At 41.0% G+C, this 20530-nt stretch overlaps 1 protein-coding gene and 1 pseudogene across 1 annotated transcript; both read right to left on the bottom strand.

Moving 5' to 3' along the window:
* Positions 1-1224: 1224 nt before the first annotated feature.
* Positions 1225-11860, bottom strand: LOC127166482 (SLAIN motif-containing protein 1-like; annotated as a pseudogene).
* A 906-nt stretch (positions 11861-12766) lies between these two features.
* Positions 12767-20291, bottom strand: LOC127166484 (sciellin). Its single transcript, XM_051111779.1, has 21 exons — positions 20173-20291; positions 19557-19632; positions 17817-17907; positions 17664-17726; positions 17520-17585; positions 17403-17438; positions 17258-17323; positions 17099-17176; positions 16947-17015; positions 16195-16260; positions 16074-16109; positions 15927-15989; positions 15801-15857; positions 15640-15729; positions 14996-15079; positions 14845-14922; positions 14135-14218; positions 13613-13696; positions 13427-13535; positions 13241-13343; positions 12767-13120 (listed from the first exon to the last, which is right to left on the bottom strand). Exons 2-21 carry the CDS (start codon positions 19576-19578, stop codon positions 13104-13106), a joined length of 1362 nt encoding a protein of 453 aa, XP_050967736.1. The 5' UTR covers positions 19579-19632; positions 20173-20291; the 3' UTR covers positions 12767-13103.
* Positions 20292-20530: the final 239 nt, after the last annotated feature.

Here is a 20530-nt window from a genome sequence, read left to right as displayed (position 1 = left end):
AAACAGAAATAACGACTCTCATAAACGCTGACAGAGACACTGACTGTACTTCAGAACTGAAATATTTTCACCAGTAAAGTTATATCGAGTCCTTATTAAAAGGTGATCGTCAGTCCTACTTAAGTTGTGTTAAATAATATATCATAAAAGCCAAATCCTAAGTAAGATCAAATAAATGTTTTACATTTGGGCTAAAAATTCTCTCACCCTGAAGAGAAATGGAGCAACGCCTGAGTCAACGTGCAGTGAAAAACATCAGCAGGACAGAGATGATCACTCATTAAAACCCTGAATAAATCCAGTCAGTCAGCAGGGTTATGGGTTATAGGTAAATAAAAGTAAAACTAAAATCATAAAAAGAATAATATTATTACATGAAATGAAATAAAATAAAATAAACGTCAACTTAAGTAAACTATTGAAAACATTCTGTCTATTTCAGCGACCTGCCAAGACAACATTTGTCATTTTAATTTAGTTCAACTGTATGTACTAAAAGGACTAAAACAAAATATGTATAAAAGACCACAGAGTGTTAGGGAAAGTTACTTTTAAAAGTAATGCTTTACAATACTGCATTGCTCCTTAACACATAATTGCGTTTCTTAATTACTTTTATGGAAAATAACGCGTTACATTACTCTTGCGTTACTTTTTCTCATCTGCCCTGGGCTGGCTTGTTTTTAATAAAAAAGGTTCTATTTTTGAAATAAGCGAAAGCTCTTTCACACCCAAAGTGACATGAATAAGGCTGAAGGAAATGTAAGTTCGTGTCTGTACAGTAGAGGGCGCCGCTCAAACAAACCTTCTGGATCACATGAAGAACAGGACCCAACAAACACAAATGTTGTTTATCTGAAGACATCCTTTATGCTTCAATACATAAAGGATATTTGTGTTATTGAACATATTTAATTATTGCAGGTTTATTTGCATTTCACTGTTTTTGTGCAGTAAACGCATGTTGAGGTTTAGTCCAGAACTGCACCAGAACAACTCTGCACTTACGCCTGATTTCTCTCAACATGGCAACACCAGAGCTGTCAGTCAGTAAAAAGTAAGTCATTTTCCGGTAATGCACTGCTTTACTAGTTACTTGAAAAAAGGTCATCTGATTACATTAGTTGTAATGTGTTACTGCCAAACACTCTGAGACTATAGGAGTAAAGTGGATGTTCTAATGTTTGGATTCCCAGAACAGAAAACATCAGCAGCACACAATCATAAAAAACAAACAGAACTTTATTTGGACTTTAAATACAGACACACCCATTAAAATATCAGTCATACAGAAATATTTAAGAAGAAAACGGTGCCGCATTTGCAGAAAGGATGTGCAAACATGAAGAACCCTCTTTTAAGTATATCTTACACAATAAATGAAGTAAAGAAGACGAGGAGAAGACTCCTAAATAAATACAGCGCTACATCTGTGGCCTCCGAAAATCATCCTGATTCCAGACAGAATGAAGAAATAATCAAACATCAACAGCGAAAGTGCAACATCAAATAATACAACGAGAACAATTATAATCAAAACGTGAATTGAAGTCAAATACGTTTACAAATGGTGCAATAATTGGTCCGTTCAGATCAGTGATTTAAGAGTTCGTGATAAGTTAAAAAGCACTATTAATCATATAAACATATTCACATTAAAGTCTTACGTACCTGTAAATAGTTAAAAACCTGTTGAAATTTGGTTAAGACCTTTAAAATCATAAAAATGGAATCATATTCCAACTTCAAACAATCGTACAAACCATTTCAAGCGGTTTAGTTTCAGACGATCGGTTTAGCACAGGGACGAGGAGCCGCGCGGCCCCGATTTAGCAGCATGTGTGGCGTTTCCTCCGAACGCCCGCGATCGCTCAGATCCTCCGAACGCGTGACGCCGGTGCGTGCGTGCGTGCGTTTGCATACAGAGCTGCCGTGCGCTCTGGAGGACAGGAAGCCCGTCAGACGCTCCTCACCGCGCTCAGCTCCAGCGTCGCTCATCAAGAACACTTGGTGATAAAGCGAGCGGCCCCGACCAGCAGGACGCTCCAAACCCGTCCTTCACCAGCGGCTCCGTCAGTAACAGCCGTCGCGCCAGCTCCCGTCTCGCAGCGCGCTCAGCGTCGCCAGGCTCTTCGGCGGCGTCAGCAAACTTCACCAACACAGAAATGAAAATAATCATCAGTGACTCATCAGAATCGAGCACTGTAGCACATATAATACGGTTACAGGTGTAACATTTTAAAAATAATAGGCTTCCGATATTGTGTTACAGTCATTTTGACCCAGAAAGGATTTTCTTCTTCCTGAAAATGAAAGTTAATGTTATCACACTGGACTAAAACTAATTGACTTTGGGTTTAACAACGTAACAAACAAACCTGATCATTTCTGTACTTTTTGGGATTTTTTCTGGTCTTTGAAAAACAGCATATAAATCTCTTATTACGCTATATGATCACCAAATCTTGGATTCTCTTTTTTTTGGAACTGATTGACTGTTGATCAGTTTTTGAGTACAAAAGCATTATTTGTGGATAATTATGGTAATATTCAGAGGAAACTGAGGAGCACAAGCCCAGACCAGTGAGATCAAGATCAAACAGATCAAAAAAGGAACACAAAATCTGCTAATCAAGAGAAAACAAGTTAGATTGAAACCGGTATTTGGTGATAATGTAGAACAGTGAGAGATTTATAAGTGTTTTTCAAACAAGCAAAATCAAAAGTTGCATCTGTTATTAATATTATTAGCTGACATGAACTAACATCAACAAAGAGTCATAAACACTGTAACTAATGCACTGCTCATTGTTAGTTAATGCATTAACTGATGTTAACTAATGGGGCCTGAGAGTAAAGTGTTACAGTAAGCGTGAGTCATTTGCTTGTAATCAGTTTACGGTGGTGGAGCTTCATCATAACTGCTCACATTAATGCGGTTTTCATGCCAGCGGCTGCTTTACACGCTCAATCCGCTGGTTTTAGGTCAGCAGATGTAAATTCTTCAGGATCTCAACCTGATTTTTTCATAACTTACTCATTTTAGGTTTTAATCCGAGCGAGTTTGGAGTTTAATATTAAAGCAGCTTTGAGGATTTGAAGCAGCATCAGCTGCGGACGGGCGGCGGACGTGACGCATTTACCTGCGCACGGGCGCCGTGAGTTTGCCGCGGGGGCCGGAGCCGCTGGCGATGAAGGACGCGGGCCGCGGCAGACCGCTGCGAGACGGGATCTGAGACGCGGCCGCTTTAGGGATCCCGCTGACCGACAGACTCTGTAAGCTGACGGATGAGGTCATGGGCGACGGGCCCTTGACGGTGGGACTGACGTAGGCGGTGGCTTTGAGCGTCTGACGGGACGAGAAGTTCCCCACGCTCTGGACGCGGTTCTGCAGCTGCGCGGGAGCCGGAACTAAACAGAGAAACAGAAAACACACGATCAGATCAGACTGACACACGTGAACGCGCCGCTGCTGCTGCGGTGTGATGCGTGACCCTGTTACGATAACAACTTGTTGTTGCGCAATATATTACCCCAGAAATAACTGCCATATAATCATAATATAACAACATAATAATGCAAGAAGACTTGCGCACTTTCAAATGACAACAAACTTTTCATTCTTAAGGAAACACACTGCAGGTGAATAGGGTAAAAAAAAAAATTAATAGTTTTTTGTATTACAAGGTTTCTATAATGTTAGGTTTAAATATGAGGCATTATTTCATGAAATATGCACTAATTTGCATACATTTCCAGCAAATTCTAGCAAAAATCAAAACATCGTTTTGAAAAAAAGTCAGTTTCAATTTTTTTTTTTTTGACATATTAGAGTCAAATGTTCTTACAGAGGGAATTTTGTGTATCTCATATTTGTCACCCCATAATTCACAAAATACTTAGAACAGACAGAAAACAATCTATTTTCACAGTTTTTGGGGAATAAAATGTTGTATGTAATCAAGCATATTACATATGAACAAGTCCCTCTGTAAAGACAGGAAAACAAATGTAAAGTGTGGTGTGCGTAAGTGGAGATTTGTGGCTCAGTGTATCGCCAAAAATGATTGCGGTCTCGTGCATATAATGTGGGTTGAGTCGCTATATTGATTATTTCGACAGGCCTAGAGACGCGCTGGAGACGTACTGCAGGTCTGGAGACGCGTCAGAGCGCTGGACGAGTCAAAGCTCTGGCTGTTCCTCATGGACGCCGACGGCAGCGCCGGACTCGACTGCACCGGACTCAGAGCCGCAGACATCAGCAGGTTCGGCATACTCCTCCTCAGCTTATCTGAGGAAACAGCACTTCCTGTCAGATTAGCCAATCGCACGCATGAGAGATAAACACGAGCCGCAAACATTAGTAAAACATGTTCGCATTAGATTAAAGCCCAATTACATCTCATGTGCTTTAAGAGGATTGAGACTCTGTGTGTGTGTTATATTAAGATGCTTAGAGACTCACTCATTCACATCTGAACATCAGTGAGTTTCACCCATCAGCCCATCCAGACATATCATCACAAACGATCAATAAATGTATCATATTTGTGACCTGGACCACAAAATCAGTCATAAGGGTCAATTTTTTGAAATTGAGATTTATGCATCATAAATAATCTTTCCACTGAAAATCACTTGTACAGTTGTCCAAACAAAGTTCTTAGCGATGCATATTACTAATCAAAAATAAAGTATATATATATTTACGGTAGGAAATCTACAAAATATCTTCATGGAACATGATCTTTACTTAATATCCTAATGATTTTTGGCATAAAAGAAAAATCAATCATTTTGACCCAAACAATGTATTGTTGTCTATTGCTACAAATATACCCGTGCTACTTATGACTGCTTTTGTGCTCCAGGGTCACATATTCCTTAATAAAACATTAAAGTTGATCAACTTACTCTCATTTTCAACTGATTTCAGCAGTTCATGATGGAGGATTACAAACACAACACACACAGGAAGTACAACAGCGACAGACAGGAACACAAGAGAATCAGCTTTAATGTTTACGTTTCTTGCATTAGTTGGATGCTGAGCTGCAGTCGTGATGTTGTTTCTCCGTCAGTGACGCATCATTTCCTTCACTCTGACTCACAGTCTGTGCTCAACTCACTTCAGGTGATCAGTGTAATGTCACATGATCTCACCTGAGCTGCTCCTGAGGCCGGGCTGCGTGTCGCCGCAGTAGACGGGCGTCTGCGTCTGCGTGGCTGCGCCGGTGGGAGTCGTGCTGCTGCGCGTCCAGTCCCTGATGCTGCTGAAGGTGTGTGAATGCGGCAGGCCGCGCTGCAGCGGTCCGGCTCGACTCAGACGCGGCTGCGGCGGCGGTAACTGACCGTAGTCTTCGTCGTCATCCTCCTCCTCCTCCTCATCGTCCAGGTGCAAATCGCCGCGCTGGCCAAACTGGAAGGAGAAGCTGGCGCTGCGACGGTTCACAGGAGGAGGAGGAGGAGGAGGAGGAGGTGGTGGCGTAGTCCTGACGCAAACCTGACAGAGAAAACACCCACGTCACATTTCATCATGAAGGGAAATAAGAAAAGACAGATCTGGAAATGGAGGTCTTCTGTCAGTCTTGTGATTTTAGGGTGAATGTGAGGTGCTTGTGTTCTTCACAGGGTTTGTGGGTTTAAGATCACGTGGCTTTATCACAAACATATAAACAGTACTATATAATTACACAGATGGATGAATCACTGCTATTAAAATTCTACATGCACATGCTTTACACTCTCTGGTGGTTTAAAGTGATGAAACATGCTTCCATTCACACATCATGACAAAAATAAGATCATTAAATAAGAAGTTATATTTTGCATTAAGATTGTAGGATCTTTTGCATATTTTACCAACACTCTCTTTACTCTGTTACGGTCACAAACTACATTCTGTCCTTATTTTAATTAAAATCAGCATAAATTAAACTCAAAACAGCAATGTTGCCATTCAGAGCTGCAAATTTAACTTGTGCAAAATTAGAACACTGCATTCAAATATTTGCAAAAAAAAGCAGCGTTTTTCAAAAGAATAAAACTGTGACTTTCTGAGAAACTGGTGCAAAACATAAAAAATAAAAATGCAAGACTCTTTTGAGCACATTTGTTCTTTCAGGCACATTTTTAGAGTTTATGCACATCCTGGCATTTCCATCCTCATCCATCTCAAAATCCGCATAGAAACAGGTGGATGGAAACACAGCTAATGATGTAGTCACTAAAAAAAAGGCATTTTTTTAGTGATCACTTCTTAAATGAACCATGTGAAGAACACTTTAATAATTAAAAATAAATTATCTTTTTTTCCACCATTATAAAGAACTTTTTCTTTTATGGATGTTTTAGGTTCTTCATGGAAACAGCAGTGCCAATAAAGATGCCTTTATTTATAAGAGTGTAATATGTATAATGTAAAACATTTAAATATGCATAATATTTTACATGCAGAAATGTAAATCATATATTTAAAATGAATAAACGTGTTTTTATAAATGGGTTTTATTTTTCTGTATATGACTCATTCCTGTTGATTCAGTGGTGTAATGTGGCGTGTTCCTGACGTGTTTTGCATGGATCTTCATACTCACTCTCCTCCTGCAGTCGGGCCATCACCTGGACGTCCGTGAGGTCCTGCAGTTTATAACCCAGAGTAAGGGAGTCGTCGTCCGGCTCGGACGCGCTCACGTCACCGTCCACCGGCGGCTGAACGAACGCACCGCGCCTGACGCCACGACCTGACCGACATCACAAACACAACAACACGACAGCACGTGTGATTGGGTGTCGCCATGGAGACGTGACGGTGTGACGTCAGCGGGTCTTACTGCGAGTGACGGCGGAGCGTGCGAGTTCTGTCAGATGAAGGACGAGACGAGACCGGACAGAATCACAGAACATCAACGGCTAAAGGCTGAAATCAACTACACCTGATTCACAGTCTGGACCAGTCGACGCCAGTAATCGGAGTTGTCAGATTTCATATTAATCACAGTGTCTGATGGACACAGGCGGTGGGTTTTTTTTAGCTTCAGACTATGAATCCATCCAGTCACTGGAGATCAAATGTGTCTGATATTTAAGCCTGTTATTGTGTTGATTTGTCACTGTAATGTCTCGTGTTTGAAAACCTGTTCAGATGTTGTGTATCTCCAGCCTTCGCTCTTCTCCAGAACACATGTGGAGTTTCCTCACGTTAAATATGAGGAACATCATCACGATGTGGTATCTGAAGCGAACTGACTTCATTTGACACTCAATAAACAGGTCAACATTCAGCAGGTCATGTGAGGAGCACTGAGACGAGCTCTGTGTGTGTGTGTGTGTGTGTGTGTGTTACCTGCTCTCTCACAGGAGGTGCTGCTGGGAAGGGGAGCACAGGGTTTGGAGGAGGGAGAGGAGGTGCAGAGAGGAGAAACTCCAACGACACGAGCACGAGGAAAAGCAGGAGAGGAGAAACCAGACCTCCATCTACTGACTGAACGAGACAGAGATGAACAACATCACCGACCGCTGCTGTGTGTGAGTGTGTGTGTGTGTGTGTGTTTATGCTGACCGATCACAAACTCACGTCAGTCACTAGTTTAAGGGCCGTGTGGGAGGGTGCTATTCAATTTATTATTATTTTTCAGTTTAGTTTTTTCAGAGATTCCATTTCATTTTCTCTCAAATTACATTTTATTTTTTCAAAATTCAATTTAATTTTTATTTCTTTTATTATTTAATTACATTTTTCAATTTAAAATTCTGTTTAATTTTCCCTCCCAGAATTCTGTTTTATTTTCCCAAATTCATATTAATTTCCTCCCAAATTTCATCTCATTTTTTTCTGAAATACGTTTTATTTTTCCCAAATTCTGCCATTTTAATTTTTATTGGTTTAATTAACATGTAATAATCAAAAAGGATCTCCAATCAGTTATATTCATAAAGATTCAATAATTTATTGAAATGTTAACAATAATACTGCCCTATGAAAAATGTTTTTAATTCTTTTCAGAAATTCCGTGTTTTGAAGAGGTTAGAGATGCTGTGAAAAACCCACTGAGGGACAAACAGCCATTGAGTGTCAGACAGAGACACACAAGACGACTGAAGACAACGATTCATTCAGCACATGAGAGGATTTACACACATGTTTGTTTTTGTGAATTGTGGGGACTTTCCATAGACTTCTATAGTTTTTATACTGACCAAACGATATTGTCTATCCCCTAACCCAACCCTAAACCTTTAAATTTCAGGTTTTACTATCCTTGTGGGGACATTTGGTCCCCACAATGTAGCAAAAACAAGTACACACACACACACACACACACACACACATCTATGAGCCTTGAGTGTGTCCTTTTACTGATGAACACATGACAGCAAACACACATCCATTATCAAACAGGATAATTCATCTGATATTTTCACGCACACGAGTGATGAATCTGCCGAACGCACTGCGGCTTCAGTAATAACACGCTACACGGCACTTAGCATGAACAGCAGACTCCTTTCATGTAAACACAGTTGCTATGGTTACGGCTCGTCTAACCCGCTCCTGCAGGCCGAATATAGCAGCGAAGCCGAGTCGAGCGCCAGCACTAGTTAGTGAGGGGTTAACGCTGCGACTAGCTCAGATGTGTCTTTGTGAATGTGACACAGGGTTTATTTAGCCGAGTAACAAGCTTACCGCTAAATCCTGAACGCATTACAAGCGTCCCAGAGTCAGAGCTGTCCGTCACACTCTCTCATTTACATGTTCCTGATGGCTCCGCCCCCTCAAACACTTCAGCAGCTCAGCAGCACTAGCTGATTTAACACTATTCACGCACCAGATGAAGCTGCGTTAATAAGATGAAGCTGGTTATTCTGAGCTCCTGTGTTTTTATGCGGGCCGCATTGAAGCTCAGCGCGTCCCTCCGTTAATCCTCACGCTCTCATCATGTGATCCGCACCTCACTGACCCCCGATGACCCCCAGCGGCCGCACTGCCCTCGTCTGTCACACACTGATGAGCGATAAACGCTGATACCGGACTGTCCTCAATCTTATGTACATACATACAATCTGTGAAATTTAAGGTGAAATAGCAGCAGCTGTGCTCGCCACAATTCAGCCATGAACATATATATATATACGGTACTGATATTTTAGGTTTTATAGATTTTACTTAATTTACAGCCAAAAGAAGAAAAAAATGCACAGTATATTTCATTAACAGACATCAAGGTAAAAAATACAAACCAAGTGTAATACTAAAATTATTTTCATCAATTTTCAATGACATTTTACTTTTTTTACTAATTATATAACTTGTTCTTTTTCACTTTCAAAACCTTTAACAGTATTTAAAAGAATATTACTTGAAAAAATAACCAAATTTAATAGTATTTTACTGCAAAATTACATGAAATGTCCCATTAGATTTATCAGGGTTTTTTTACTAAATACATTAAGGGAAATTACTGTTTTATTAATTTAATAATTAACCAATTATGGTTGTTACCATAGCAATTTAAAGTGTTTTACCATTAATATAACTATCATTTTTTACAGTGTGTAGCAGGTAAATTTAAAGGGACAGTACACTAAAATATCTGAACCCTGGATGCTTTTAAACCTTAAGACTCACTTTCTTACGCTGACTTTGAGTCGGACTGCAGAGAGGACTTTATTTTAGTCCAGTTTTATCTGGTCGTGTTTGGCTGTGGTTGTTTTGTACAGCACTAGTTGCATCAGAAATGAGCTTTATAATCAATTAAACTCACATTGTTCCAAAACCATTAGACTGTTGTTAATCTTCTGAACACAAATGAAGATATTTAGACGTTCTCTCAAAAACGTTATTTGTTGCATGAATTTCAATGCACGGACAAAAATGATGAAAGAATACTGTAACTATCATCAGCCTTATGGGTTTGGAGCAAATGATGAAATATCTCCTCTTTTGGGTGAACTGACTTGTTGAAGTTACGCAATTCACAAGACATCTTATTATGTATGTTATGTATGTTATGAAGGCGGCTGGTGAATAAGAGGGGCTGATGATGCCAGCAGAAAATGAAGGTCACTTCAGAAAGCAAATGGACATATTCTGACGGAAGTTTTGATGTTTTCACACAGTAATCAGACTCAGTTCTGGTCTGGTTTGACGTACCGGACTCCAGTCTTTGGCAGAGCGAGTGTCGGCCGGCGTCCAGCTCGGGCAGCTGCCGATCCAGAACGTGTCGAGTCCACTGCAGAGCGTCCAGACCGGCACCGGACCACAGATGAGACCTGGGAGACACGTAGAGCCTGAGGAGACAGCAGAACCAGAATCAGCTCTGTGACAGAAGACAAACACACTCAGATTCATCCTGAGCACATCAGACTGAATGTGAATATGATTTCAGCTCCTCGGACACTCAGGAACCCTTTTAGAAGACACTAATCTTCAGTCACAAGATTTGGCTTTGACGACTGACCCATGACGCGTCGTAAAGAAGACGGACGCTTAATTGGCTTCCCGATTACTCGATTTCCCTGTTTAGCTCCTGTTTCCACCTGGCAGTGAATTATTCTGAATACAAAACAAAGACGGAACGTCCTGTGGTTCGAGTGTGATCGTTTTCCTGCAAACCCTGACGAACTCGAGCTCAATCTGCTCGATGTGATTCACCGGCTCAGAACAGCAGTCCCGTCCAAACCCGACCACAGACCCTAACCGTTAATTACGGAGTTCTGTTTGTGCCAAAAAAAGTGCAGACTGTTCTGTCGGTCTAGTGCTGTTGCTGTTGTTTCATCTGTCGTGTGTTCAGCTCAGTTTTACGCTTTGTGTGTTTGTTCTGCGGTGCATTTCGCAGACATTCATCTGAACAGAATGTTTAGATGAGTTCAGTCATGAGTTTTCCTAAACCTACAGACGCGTTTATCTTTCTGTTCTATAACGTGTCGTGAAAGTCACCGAGTTTCATCTTCACACTTTGTCATCATAATCAGATTTTTAGTAAGATGGTGTGAAAACGCCCATAAACAGCCTTCAATAAAACAACACAGAGACACACACTGATCTCAACAAGTTCACACGGACTGCAGACATGAGCTAATGTATGTACTACTAAACAGTCCGGTTGTTTTTGGCACAAATGGAAACCCATAATAAATCAAACACAAGTGACAGGTTAATAACTCCAGTCCTGCCAGAAACATCCTCAGGTCCTCTGAATCTGGTTCAGCTGTCATCTTCACTGCTCCTCGTGCTGTTGACTATCTAGGGCAGCGAGTGAGTGAGTGAGTGAGTGAGTGAGAGAGAAACAACTGTTACACGCGAAGGTTCGAGTCCGCACTGAATCACAGCAGAATGTGGACTGAACCAGATCATCCTGGTGTTCAGTGTGAATCCGGACTCGTAATAACACAATGGATTCTCACCAGGTCTCGTCAGACTCTCCGCTCGGACACGCGCTCTCCAGGTCCAGCAGCATCAGCTCGTCCAGGAGCGCGCGCGGCTCCTCTTCATCCTCATCCTCATCCTCATCTTCATCTTCATCTTCCTCATCCTCCTCGGCGGCGGAATGCGGCTGGAAATACGGAAACGGGTCGTCCGGCGGGAAATACTGGCACGCGAGGCTCGGCGCCGGGCTCGGGATGCAGCAGGAGGTCGGGCGCAAGCACGCCGGAGAGGGCGGCACGATGTTCGCGCGCGTCCGCAGCTGCTCGTTCTGCCGCTCCAGTTTCCGCACGAGCTCCTGCAGCTTCTGCACCTCCCGCTCGGCGCGAGCATCCGCCATCATCTGCGGCTTCAGCACCGCCGCCTCCATCCGCGCGCAGCACAAGACACACGCCCGGTCAAGATTACCGAGGACGCGGCCGCGCGATGGGCTGAGCAGCGCTACACGGCACGGGAGACGCTCAGCCAATCAGAGACGAGACTGTCACGCTCTCTCCACCCAACACACACACACACACACACACACACGTCTGGTTTATTATCTTAGTGGGGACTCTCCATAGGCGCAATGGTTTGTATACTGTCCACACTTACCCTAACCCTACCCCTAAACCTAACCCTTACAGAAAACTTTCTGCATTTTTACTTTCTCAAAAAAACTCATTCTGTATGATTTATAAGCTTTTGTACCCATGGGGACCACAAGCCGGTCCCCACAATGTCAAAAATTTCAGGTTTTACTATCCTTGTGGGGACATTTGGTCCCCACAATGTAGCAAAAACAATACACACACACACACACACACACACACACACACACACAAACTCTGTATGACTATATTTGTGAGGACGTACATTGACACAATGCAGTCTCTAGCTCCCTACACTAAACCTACCCATCAGAACTAAGTCTCTCACCCAAACCCTAAACCTAACCTTTACCCAATTATTACCTGATCCATAAAATCAAGTCTTGTCCCTCAAGCAGGCCTTTAAATGGATCTCAGAAAGTGAAGACCCGTCAAAATGTCCTCACTTTACAAAACTGTCCTCACTCCAGTGGTCTAGGACTCAAACCACACACACATGCATGCACACGCGCGCAAACATGCACGCACACATACACATGCATGCACACGCGCGCGCACGCACACACACACACGCATGCACACGCGCGCGCACACACACACACACACACACACGCATGCTCACGCGCGCACACACACACATGCATGCACACGCGCGCACATATACACACATGCACATGCGCACACACACGCATGCACACACTCGGTCACACACATCTATCGAATGAATTGCATTAACAGAATTCTTGTCAGAATCAGAATATAGTTTTATTATCTGCATATATCACGTTTTCAGTTGACTTACAGAACATTAATGTGAGTTACACTCAATGAAAGCAACAAAACAGGCTGCATTTGCATATTTGAGTATATATTCTCATGAATTATCAAAGCTTTGCCCATTAATAACCCTTAAGAAAGCATTATAATAAAAATACTGTGAACATTTTCCTCAGGAATATCATTTAAAGCATGCCTCATATCCTTATGCCATTTCAAATCTTAATCAGCTGTATTTTATAAGATCAGCTGTGCTGAATTATTGTCTTTATTAATATTCAGTGTCTCCATGTAGACTGACCCCGTCCGTCTCAAATATACCACTGACCTGAAACGAATGAAATCAACACAATCAGCGTGTTATGATATGTATAATTATTTCACAAAACATGATAGTTAGAGGTGATTTTGAATGTTGTGTTGTTCCTGTGATGAAGAACCGCATTACCTCTGATTTTACTGTAGCAGTTTGCGCAGTTCACTCGCTCCCGATAAACCCAGAGAGACTTTCCCGCCTCCAGACGGCCGAGATCACAGTGACACACTGCACACTGAGACACACACACACACACACGTCACATGAGAGTTCAGCTCTGAGCGTCAGATTCACATTCAGATGCGACTGATGTTTTACCCTGAAGCAGGACGTGTGGCTGTTGATCTTCAGATCTTCTAGAATCATCCTCTCTGATGCAGCGATGGGTTTCCCACAGACCGTACAAATATCCCGACTGCTGATCGTCCTGCACAAGACATCTGCTTACAGCGCACTGGATAAAATAATAAAGCCCTACATTTCATAAATGAGTGAATCTCTCACCTGCTCGAGTCCAGAGTCTGCAGAGGCGAGCGCAGAGTCGGTGATGAGGAGGGAATCTCTGAATAAACAGTCTTGACTTGTGTTCTAATATCAAGAAAACAGACATTCACACGTGTATCAACACTGTGTTGGGGTAATGCATTACTTGTTAATTACAATGAAATATCTGAGTTACTTTTTTAAACAAGTAATGAAAGCTGCTTTGTTTCCCATGAATTCACTGACAGCTCTTCTGCTCCATGTTGAGAGAATTTGTGAGTGAGGTGCAGAGGCTCTTCCTTTTGCCTGAGGCTTATTAAATTAAATTTTGGTGTGAAAGAGCCCTTATAGTTACCAAAAATATAACTTTTTTTGTTATTAATAATAAAAAGCAAGACCATCTTAGGAGACAAAAAGTAACGCAAAAGTAACAATGCATAACTAAATATTGCAATTAGTCACTTGTTCATGGGGTAACGCAATATTGTAATGCATTACTTTCAAAAGCACTGAACCTGATCTTCACGAATGAGAATCTCTGACCTGCTGGACTCCAGTGTCTGCAGAGGCGAGCGCAGAGTCGGTGATGACGGGGGGATCTCTGAATAAACAGTCTTGACTTGTGTTCTGACATCAAGAAAACAGACATTCATGTGTGCATCAACACTGTTTTGGGGTAATGCATTACAAATAACGTAATCATAAATGACATAATCAGGCTACTTTTTAAAAGTAACTAATAATGCATTACCTTTAAAATGACAATGAATAAGTTACTTTTTCAAACAAGTAACACAAGGCTCTTCCTTCAGCCTGAGCCTTATTCAGTTAAATTGTGGTCTGAGAAGGCCAGTATAATTGCCAAAAATATAACTTTAAGGTTTTTTGTTATTAAAAATAAACAAGAAAGACTATCTTAGGTGATAAAAATTGTACACAAAACAAGCAACTAGTACTGCAATTATTTACTTGTTTATGGAGTAACGCAACATTGTAATGCATTACTTTACTTTTAAAATGAACTTTCATCAGCACCGAACCTGAACCTCACGAATGAGAATCTCTGACCTGCTGGACTCCAGTGTCTGCAGAGGCGAGCGCAGAGTCGGTGATGACGGGGGATCTCTGAATAAACAGTCTTGACTTGTGTTCTGACATCAGGAAAACAGACACTCATGTGTGATTATGAGTTATCATCATGTCTAGTGTGTTTGATCTGATGTAGAGAGTGTGTGACGACAAATCGATCTTACTGTGATCTGACGGGTTGTGACTGAACGCTTCCGGACCGGGTCGGCAATAAAGTGTCAGCGAGATCGTCCAGTGGAGCGCTGATGGAAAATACATGATGAGTGAGAGTCCTTTAAGATCTGCAGTGATTGAGAGTGAGTATACGACAGTTACCTGGGGGTCTGATAGCTGTAGCGCGTGTTCACAGTCACAGCTGCTGGAGACGATGGAGAGCGAGTCGAGGAGTAACTGACATCACTGCATGTAAACGAACACGGACGTCATATCATCACAACGTTACAGTTAGAATGAACTGAACATCTGTTCAATCAAAATATCAGAACTGCAGCTTCCAGTGAAATGACAGACTGCTCTCTGATGATCTGCTTCCATTTTTAAGTGTGCAACTCAGAAGAAAAGATTAGGATGAGTTTGTTTCTTCATCAGATTTGTAGAAATGTGTCATTCCATTATTTGCTCATCAATGGATCCTCTGCAGTGAATGGGTGCCGAATATTATGGACTGGTATTTTGGTTTAAAACGTCTTCGTGTTGGATTTGTTTCAGCTTCAGTCTTGTCAAGATGTGAACTGATGGACTGGAGTGGTGTGGATTACTTGTGTGATGTTTTTATCAGCTGTTTGGACTCTCATTCTGACGGCACCCATTCACTGCAGAGGATCCATTGGTGAGACAGTGATGGAATGACACATTTATACAAACCTCATATAACAAACGAACTCATTTACATGTTTGGCTGAACTATTTCTGTACATGACCGAATCACACGTGATGTTCCGCGTCTCGTGGGCTCGTACCTGAGCTTCAGGTCCGCTGAGGGCTTCTCCACAGGTTTTGGAGTCTCTTCCAGCGTCGATAAGGATGTTTTGGTGTTTGTGATGACGGTTCTGTTTCATGAACAGATGAATCAGAGATCACGACGTGACATTCAGATGAGCGTCAGCGTAAAGTCACTTACTGAGACGATGATGTTGAGGACGTGGACACCAGCGTAGACACGGACACGCTTTCGCTCCTGAGAACAAAGAGCAGAGCGTCAGATGATGGAGACTCATGACGTGTGCTGACGGAGGACGAATCTCACCTGGTCGGGCTCTTCACGGCGGGCTGGATCACAGGAGTCGTGGCGGCAGGACTCTTCACGCTGCTGCGGAATCAATAAAAACATCTTCATAACAGCAAATCGTGAGGAGCTCATCATTCACATCTGGACTGACTGAACACGACTTACGGGGACGTGGCTGAAGGAGCTGGTGACGACGGGACGCTGTTTAACAAACACACACAGATAATATTACACACTGCAGCTTTGACTGACTGAAGGTCAGAGTTCACACATTAAACAGACTCACGTCACAGACGATGGAGCGGGTGTTGGAGTCGATGGAGGCGCTCCGTTGCTGCTGCTCTTTTTGAGTCTGGTAAAAACATATAATAATCAACAACTAAACAGGACTGGAGAAAAACTGAATTCAAACTTTAACTTTCCATGAAACTAAACACTTATTCAGTGAGATCATACGTAATATTACAATTGATTAAAAGCTAATCATTATGTAAAACAAAAAATGTAAATATATTTACTAAAAGAGATTCAACATTTTGTTTATCTGAATGTCATGTGACCAATAAATGAGATTAGAGAAATGTGATGTTTAATTGTCAATGTTAATGTGTTGGTAAATTACTGAAATATTAACTTAAAAAACTCACTTTTAGCAAATATTTAAGCTCAAAATGGTTCAGATGATAAAACAAGAATCTTTGAATTAGCGTTATTTTAGTATCATTGAGATACTATTACATTTTTATTAATATTTTAAATCAGTTTTTATTTTTGCATTTTCTGTTTAATTTTGTGTTTTAGTTATGTGTGTGTGTTTTGTTTTTTCAATTTTAGTAGTTTTTTTTAATATGTGTCTATATAGTTTTTATTAATTTTTATTTCAGTTGTAGGTATCATAAAGTTTTAAGTTTTCAATTAAAATGAGAAAATTATAAATAAATTATATATAAATATATAAATAAATAAACTAGCTTTAGTTAACAATAATAAGCCTGTCCTGAACTGCACTACATTGATCATCAAACGCACTCGACTCACCCGTTAGTATTTTGAGGTGCTGTGTACTCTGGAAGTTTCTCACCAAATGTTCGCTTAACAGGACTTAACCTGCACACACAAACATGAGCAGAAGACAACTCAACTACCACACGCGTGTTAACCCGTTAGAGGTGCTCTGGTTCTGCACTCACGGTTTACTGCTGGTGTTTGCTCCCGAGAACACCCGCGCTGTGAAGCTGGAGCTGTTGGGAGTCTTGAGCGCCGGATTCCTGCAACAGAGCGAGTCACACGGTTAACAGACTCACACGCGGCCTAAACGCAGCATTGCTGTGTGAAACGGCGGCTCTCACTTGGCAGGGACCGGAGGTTTGGTGGGCGACGAGGGGCCGACGGCTCTGCTCTTAGTGTTTGTGCTGCTGCGGGACGACAGAAGAGTCAAACGACTGACAATATGAGTCGTGAGACACAAACCGACCTAAACCAACCTAAACCAACCTGCTCTTGTTGAGCAGCTCCTGACTGCTACCGTACCTACAAGAGCAACGAGACAGAAATCATTAGTCCACATATATATATACACATTATGGTATTAAGGTGTTTTTTTTCAGGCACCTCTTGGTCAAGGAGTTGACAGATGTCCCAGAGCTCACCGGGGTTTGGTTGGCCTCCGGCGGCTTGCTGTGGTCACACAGAACATGAATGTGATTTCATATGAAAAGCAGCAGCTGAAAAGATTCTGACTGAAATGATTTTCACCTGTCAACATTATCCAGCGATTTCCTCTGACTCAGAACTGCTTTACCAGGGTTGGGATCATAACTACACAACAGGAGCATTAGGAATGAGCATTAGAAGCATTTCATTCCTACATCACGTGTATGTGTGTGTGTGTGTGTGTGTGTGTCATACTCGACGGGCTCGTCCTCCTCTGGGTTTCTTCTGATCCAGCTGTTGTCTTTCAGGACGGTTCTTTTCTTGCCGCTGTCGACATTCATCACACCTTAAACATGTTGACACAACATCATCACACACGTGTAAATGTACACACGCCTATACATGTCTATGCCTGTGCAGAGGGTGAATCTCATTAAAACATATGCAGAAAAGAAATTACTTCTTTTATGAAATGAATTGATGCCTATTTTAGCATTAGTTTTGCTCCTTTATTGATTCCCCCCCCAAAGAGGAACCTTAGGAACTTGACAAAGCAGTACAATAAAAAGAAAAAAAAAAAAAACATATATATATAGAGAGAGAGAGAGAGAGGGATTCTTAAATACACACACACATATATATATATATATATATATAGATGTATAGATAGATAGATAGGTTTAATAAATAATCTAAAGATCAAAAATCTGTAAAATAATAACAGTTTTACACATGATAAAGAAAACAGACAATAACATTAAAAAAGGAACATTTCTGCACTACATTTTTTTTTTTCCCCCAAAACATTTTCTCCACATTTTGTAGCAATTTCAATTATTCTCAATGCTAATTCTAATCACTGTAATGAGTGCTGGGGGTAACACATGACAAGTAACAAAAGTTACGTAATCAGATTATTTTAAGTAACAAGTAATGTAACGCATTACTTTTTTATTTACAAGAAAATATAAGTTACTTTTTTTCCCCATTTATTAATTGAAAGCTCTCCTGTCCCCATGTTAAGAGAAACTGGGTGTAAGATGTTACTCTAGTTCTAGAACAGGGGTGTCAAACTCGGTTCGTGGAGGGCCGCAGCCCTGCAGAGTTTTGTTCCATCCATCCAGTTTTCAATTAAGCCTGAAGGACTTGATTAGTTGGATCAGGTGTGTTTAATTAGGGTTGCCTCTAAACTCTGCAGGGCTGCGGCCCTCCACGAACCGAGTTTGACACCCCTGATCTAGAATAAATGTGAACATGCATTAATTCATCTCACTCACAAAAAACCAGATTCAGTATTCCTCAAAATTAATAAAAACAGTGAAATGCAACTCAATAAGACACAAACCTACAATAATGAAATATGTTAAATAATACAAATATCCCTTTTATTTAATCCCATTTTATTAACCACTGTCTTTGCTGCTGATCTTCAGTGATCACACTAAAGCAAAAATGACTCAAGATAAACTGACATTTGTTCTTTTTTTTATTGCTATAAAGTGTTGAACTACTTTTCTTCTGCGTTCTACTGTACATATGTGAATTTACTTTTTCTTTTACATTTGCCAAAAATAGAATTTTTTAATATTAAAAACAATCAAGCCCTGCTCAGATTTAAAAAGTAACGCAAAAGTAACATAACACGTTACATTCCATAAAAAGTAACTAAGTATGGTAATTTGTTACTTTTTTAGGGAGTAACACAATATTGTAATGCACTGCTTTTAAAAGTAACTTTTCTATAATACTACACTATAATAATTCTACCAAGTAGTACAACTTTTTTTTTTGCATTACAGTAATGAGATTTGAAAATAATGTCATAGTGCTCAAAATATCTATATTTTAAATATTAAAAATCTTTAAACAGTCTTGATTTTAAAATATCATTTCACAATTTTTCCTTTTTAAGGTGTAAAATACAAGCAGGACAGTTTTTGACAGTTCTTCATCTGTGCATGTGTAAATATAAGATGATAGAAGAGAAGATCTTACTGAATTTGGTCTGTGTGCTCATGATGTGAATCCGGACGGCAGTGCTCTGAAATCAACACCCTCTGTTGTTATGAAGCTGTATGAAAGCAATAATTCCTTTAATTTGATTGACACACGTCATGATGTGGCACATACAATGCGCTGGTGCTTGCGTGCCGATGTAAATTGCGCTGCAGGCGTGTTGCCATGCATATTTGTGGCAGGTGCCAACAGTGTGTTTTGTTCTCGTATCTCCAGCCCTTTTTCCCTGATTCTCAGGGTGTGACATGAAGTTACCCGTCCTGATCAACCAGCAAACGCCCCCTTCAAAACAATTACTACACACCCTGCTGATTAGCAGTTTCTCGTTACCAGCGATCCCTCCGCTCACAGTCTAACGCACATTAAACACTGTACATACGTGTGCTCTTCATCTCACAGATGCTGAATCTGACCGTGAGACGAGTTCATGGATCATGAGACAGACGACTTGATACAGAAGTTCTGGATATTACATTCAGACATCAAGCAACAAGCATGTGCCATTTAATACTTATATACATAAAAGTTTTAAATGTAAACTCATTATTGTTTATGGTTTATCTGAAATAAACTGACATAGAGCATTTGGACTCACCTGCGTGTGTGTTTGTGTCTCCGCTGGAGTGTGCGAATGTGTGTGTGTGTGTGTGTGTGAAAGTGTTGCTGTGTGTCACACCCTGTTCTGTGTCAGAGCCAATGAGGACTTTGATCTCATCACCTCCAACCCACAGCGCAAACCTGTACGGTGAGTTTCTCAGCTGCTTCAGCACAAACACACACTCTCGTCATCCTATTAATGAGATCAGTGTGAAAAAAAAAAAAAAAAAAAAATAAAACCACACTCGGATCAGACCAGAAACACACACTGACGACTCAAAGTCCCTCATCCTTCTGATAGTCTTATCAAAAGCATTTCAAGTTTTATTCAAAAACCCCAGTGCCATAAAATGAGG

This window comes from Labeo rohita, chromosome 6 (genome assembly GCF_022985175.1).
Source record: "Labeo rohita strain BAU-BD-2019 chromosome 6, IGBB_LRoh.1.0, whole genome shotgun sequence".
NCBI classification, from domain to species: domain Eukaryota; kingdom Metazoa; phylum Chordata; class Actinopteri; order Cypriniformes; family Cyprinidae; genus Labeo; species Labeo rohita.
This window is presented reverse-complemented; position numbering and strand designations above follow the sequence as displayed.

Bases quoted from the DNA above. Each gene is read 5' to 3' on its own strand.
- LOC127166484 (XM_051111779.1), bottom strand. From the start codon at position 19,578: ATGAGCACACAGACCAAATTCA. The intron at 17,586-17,663 runs GTGAAAATCATT...GTGTGACCACAG, and splicing joins TCGCTGGATAATGTTGACAG to CAAGCCGCCGGAGGCCAACC. The intron at 15,858-15,926 runs GTGAGATTCGTC...CTTTGTTCTCAG, and splicing joins GCCGTGAAGAGCCCGACCAG to GAGCGAAAGCGTGTCCGTGT.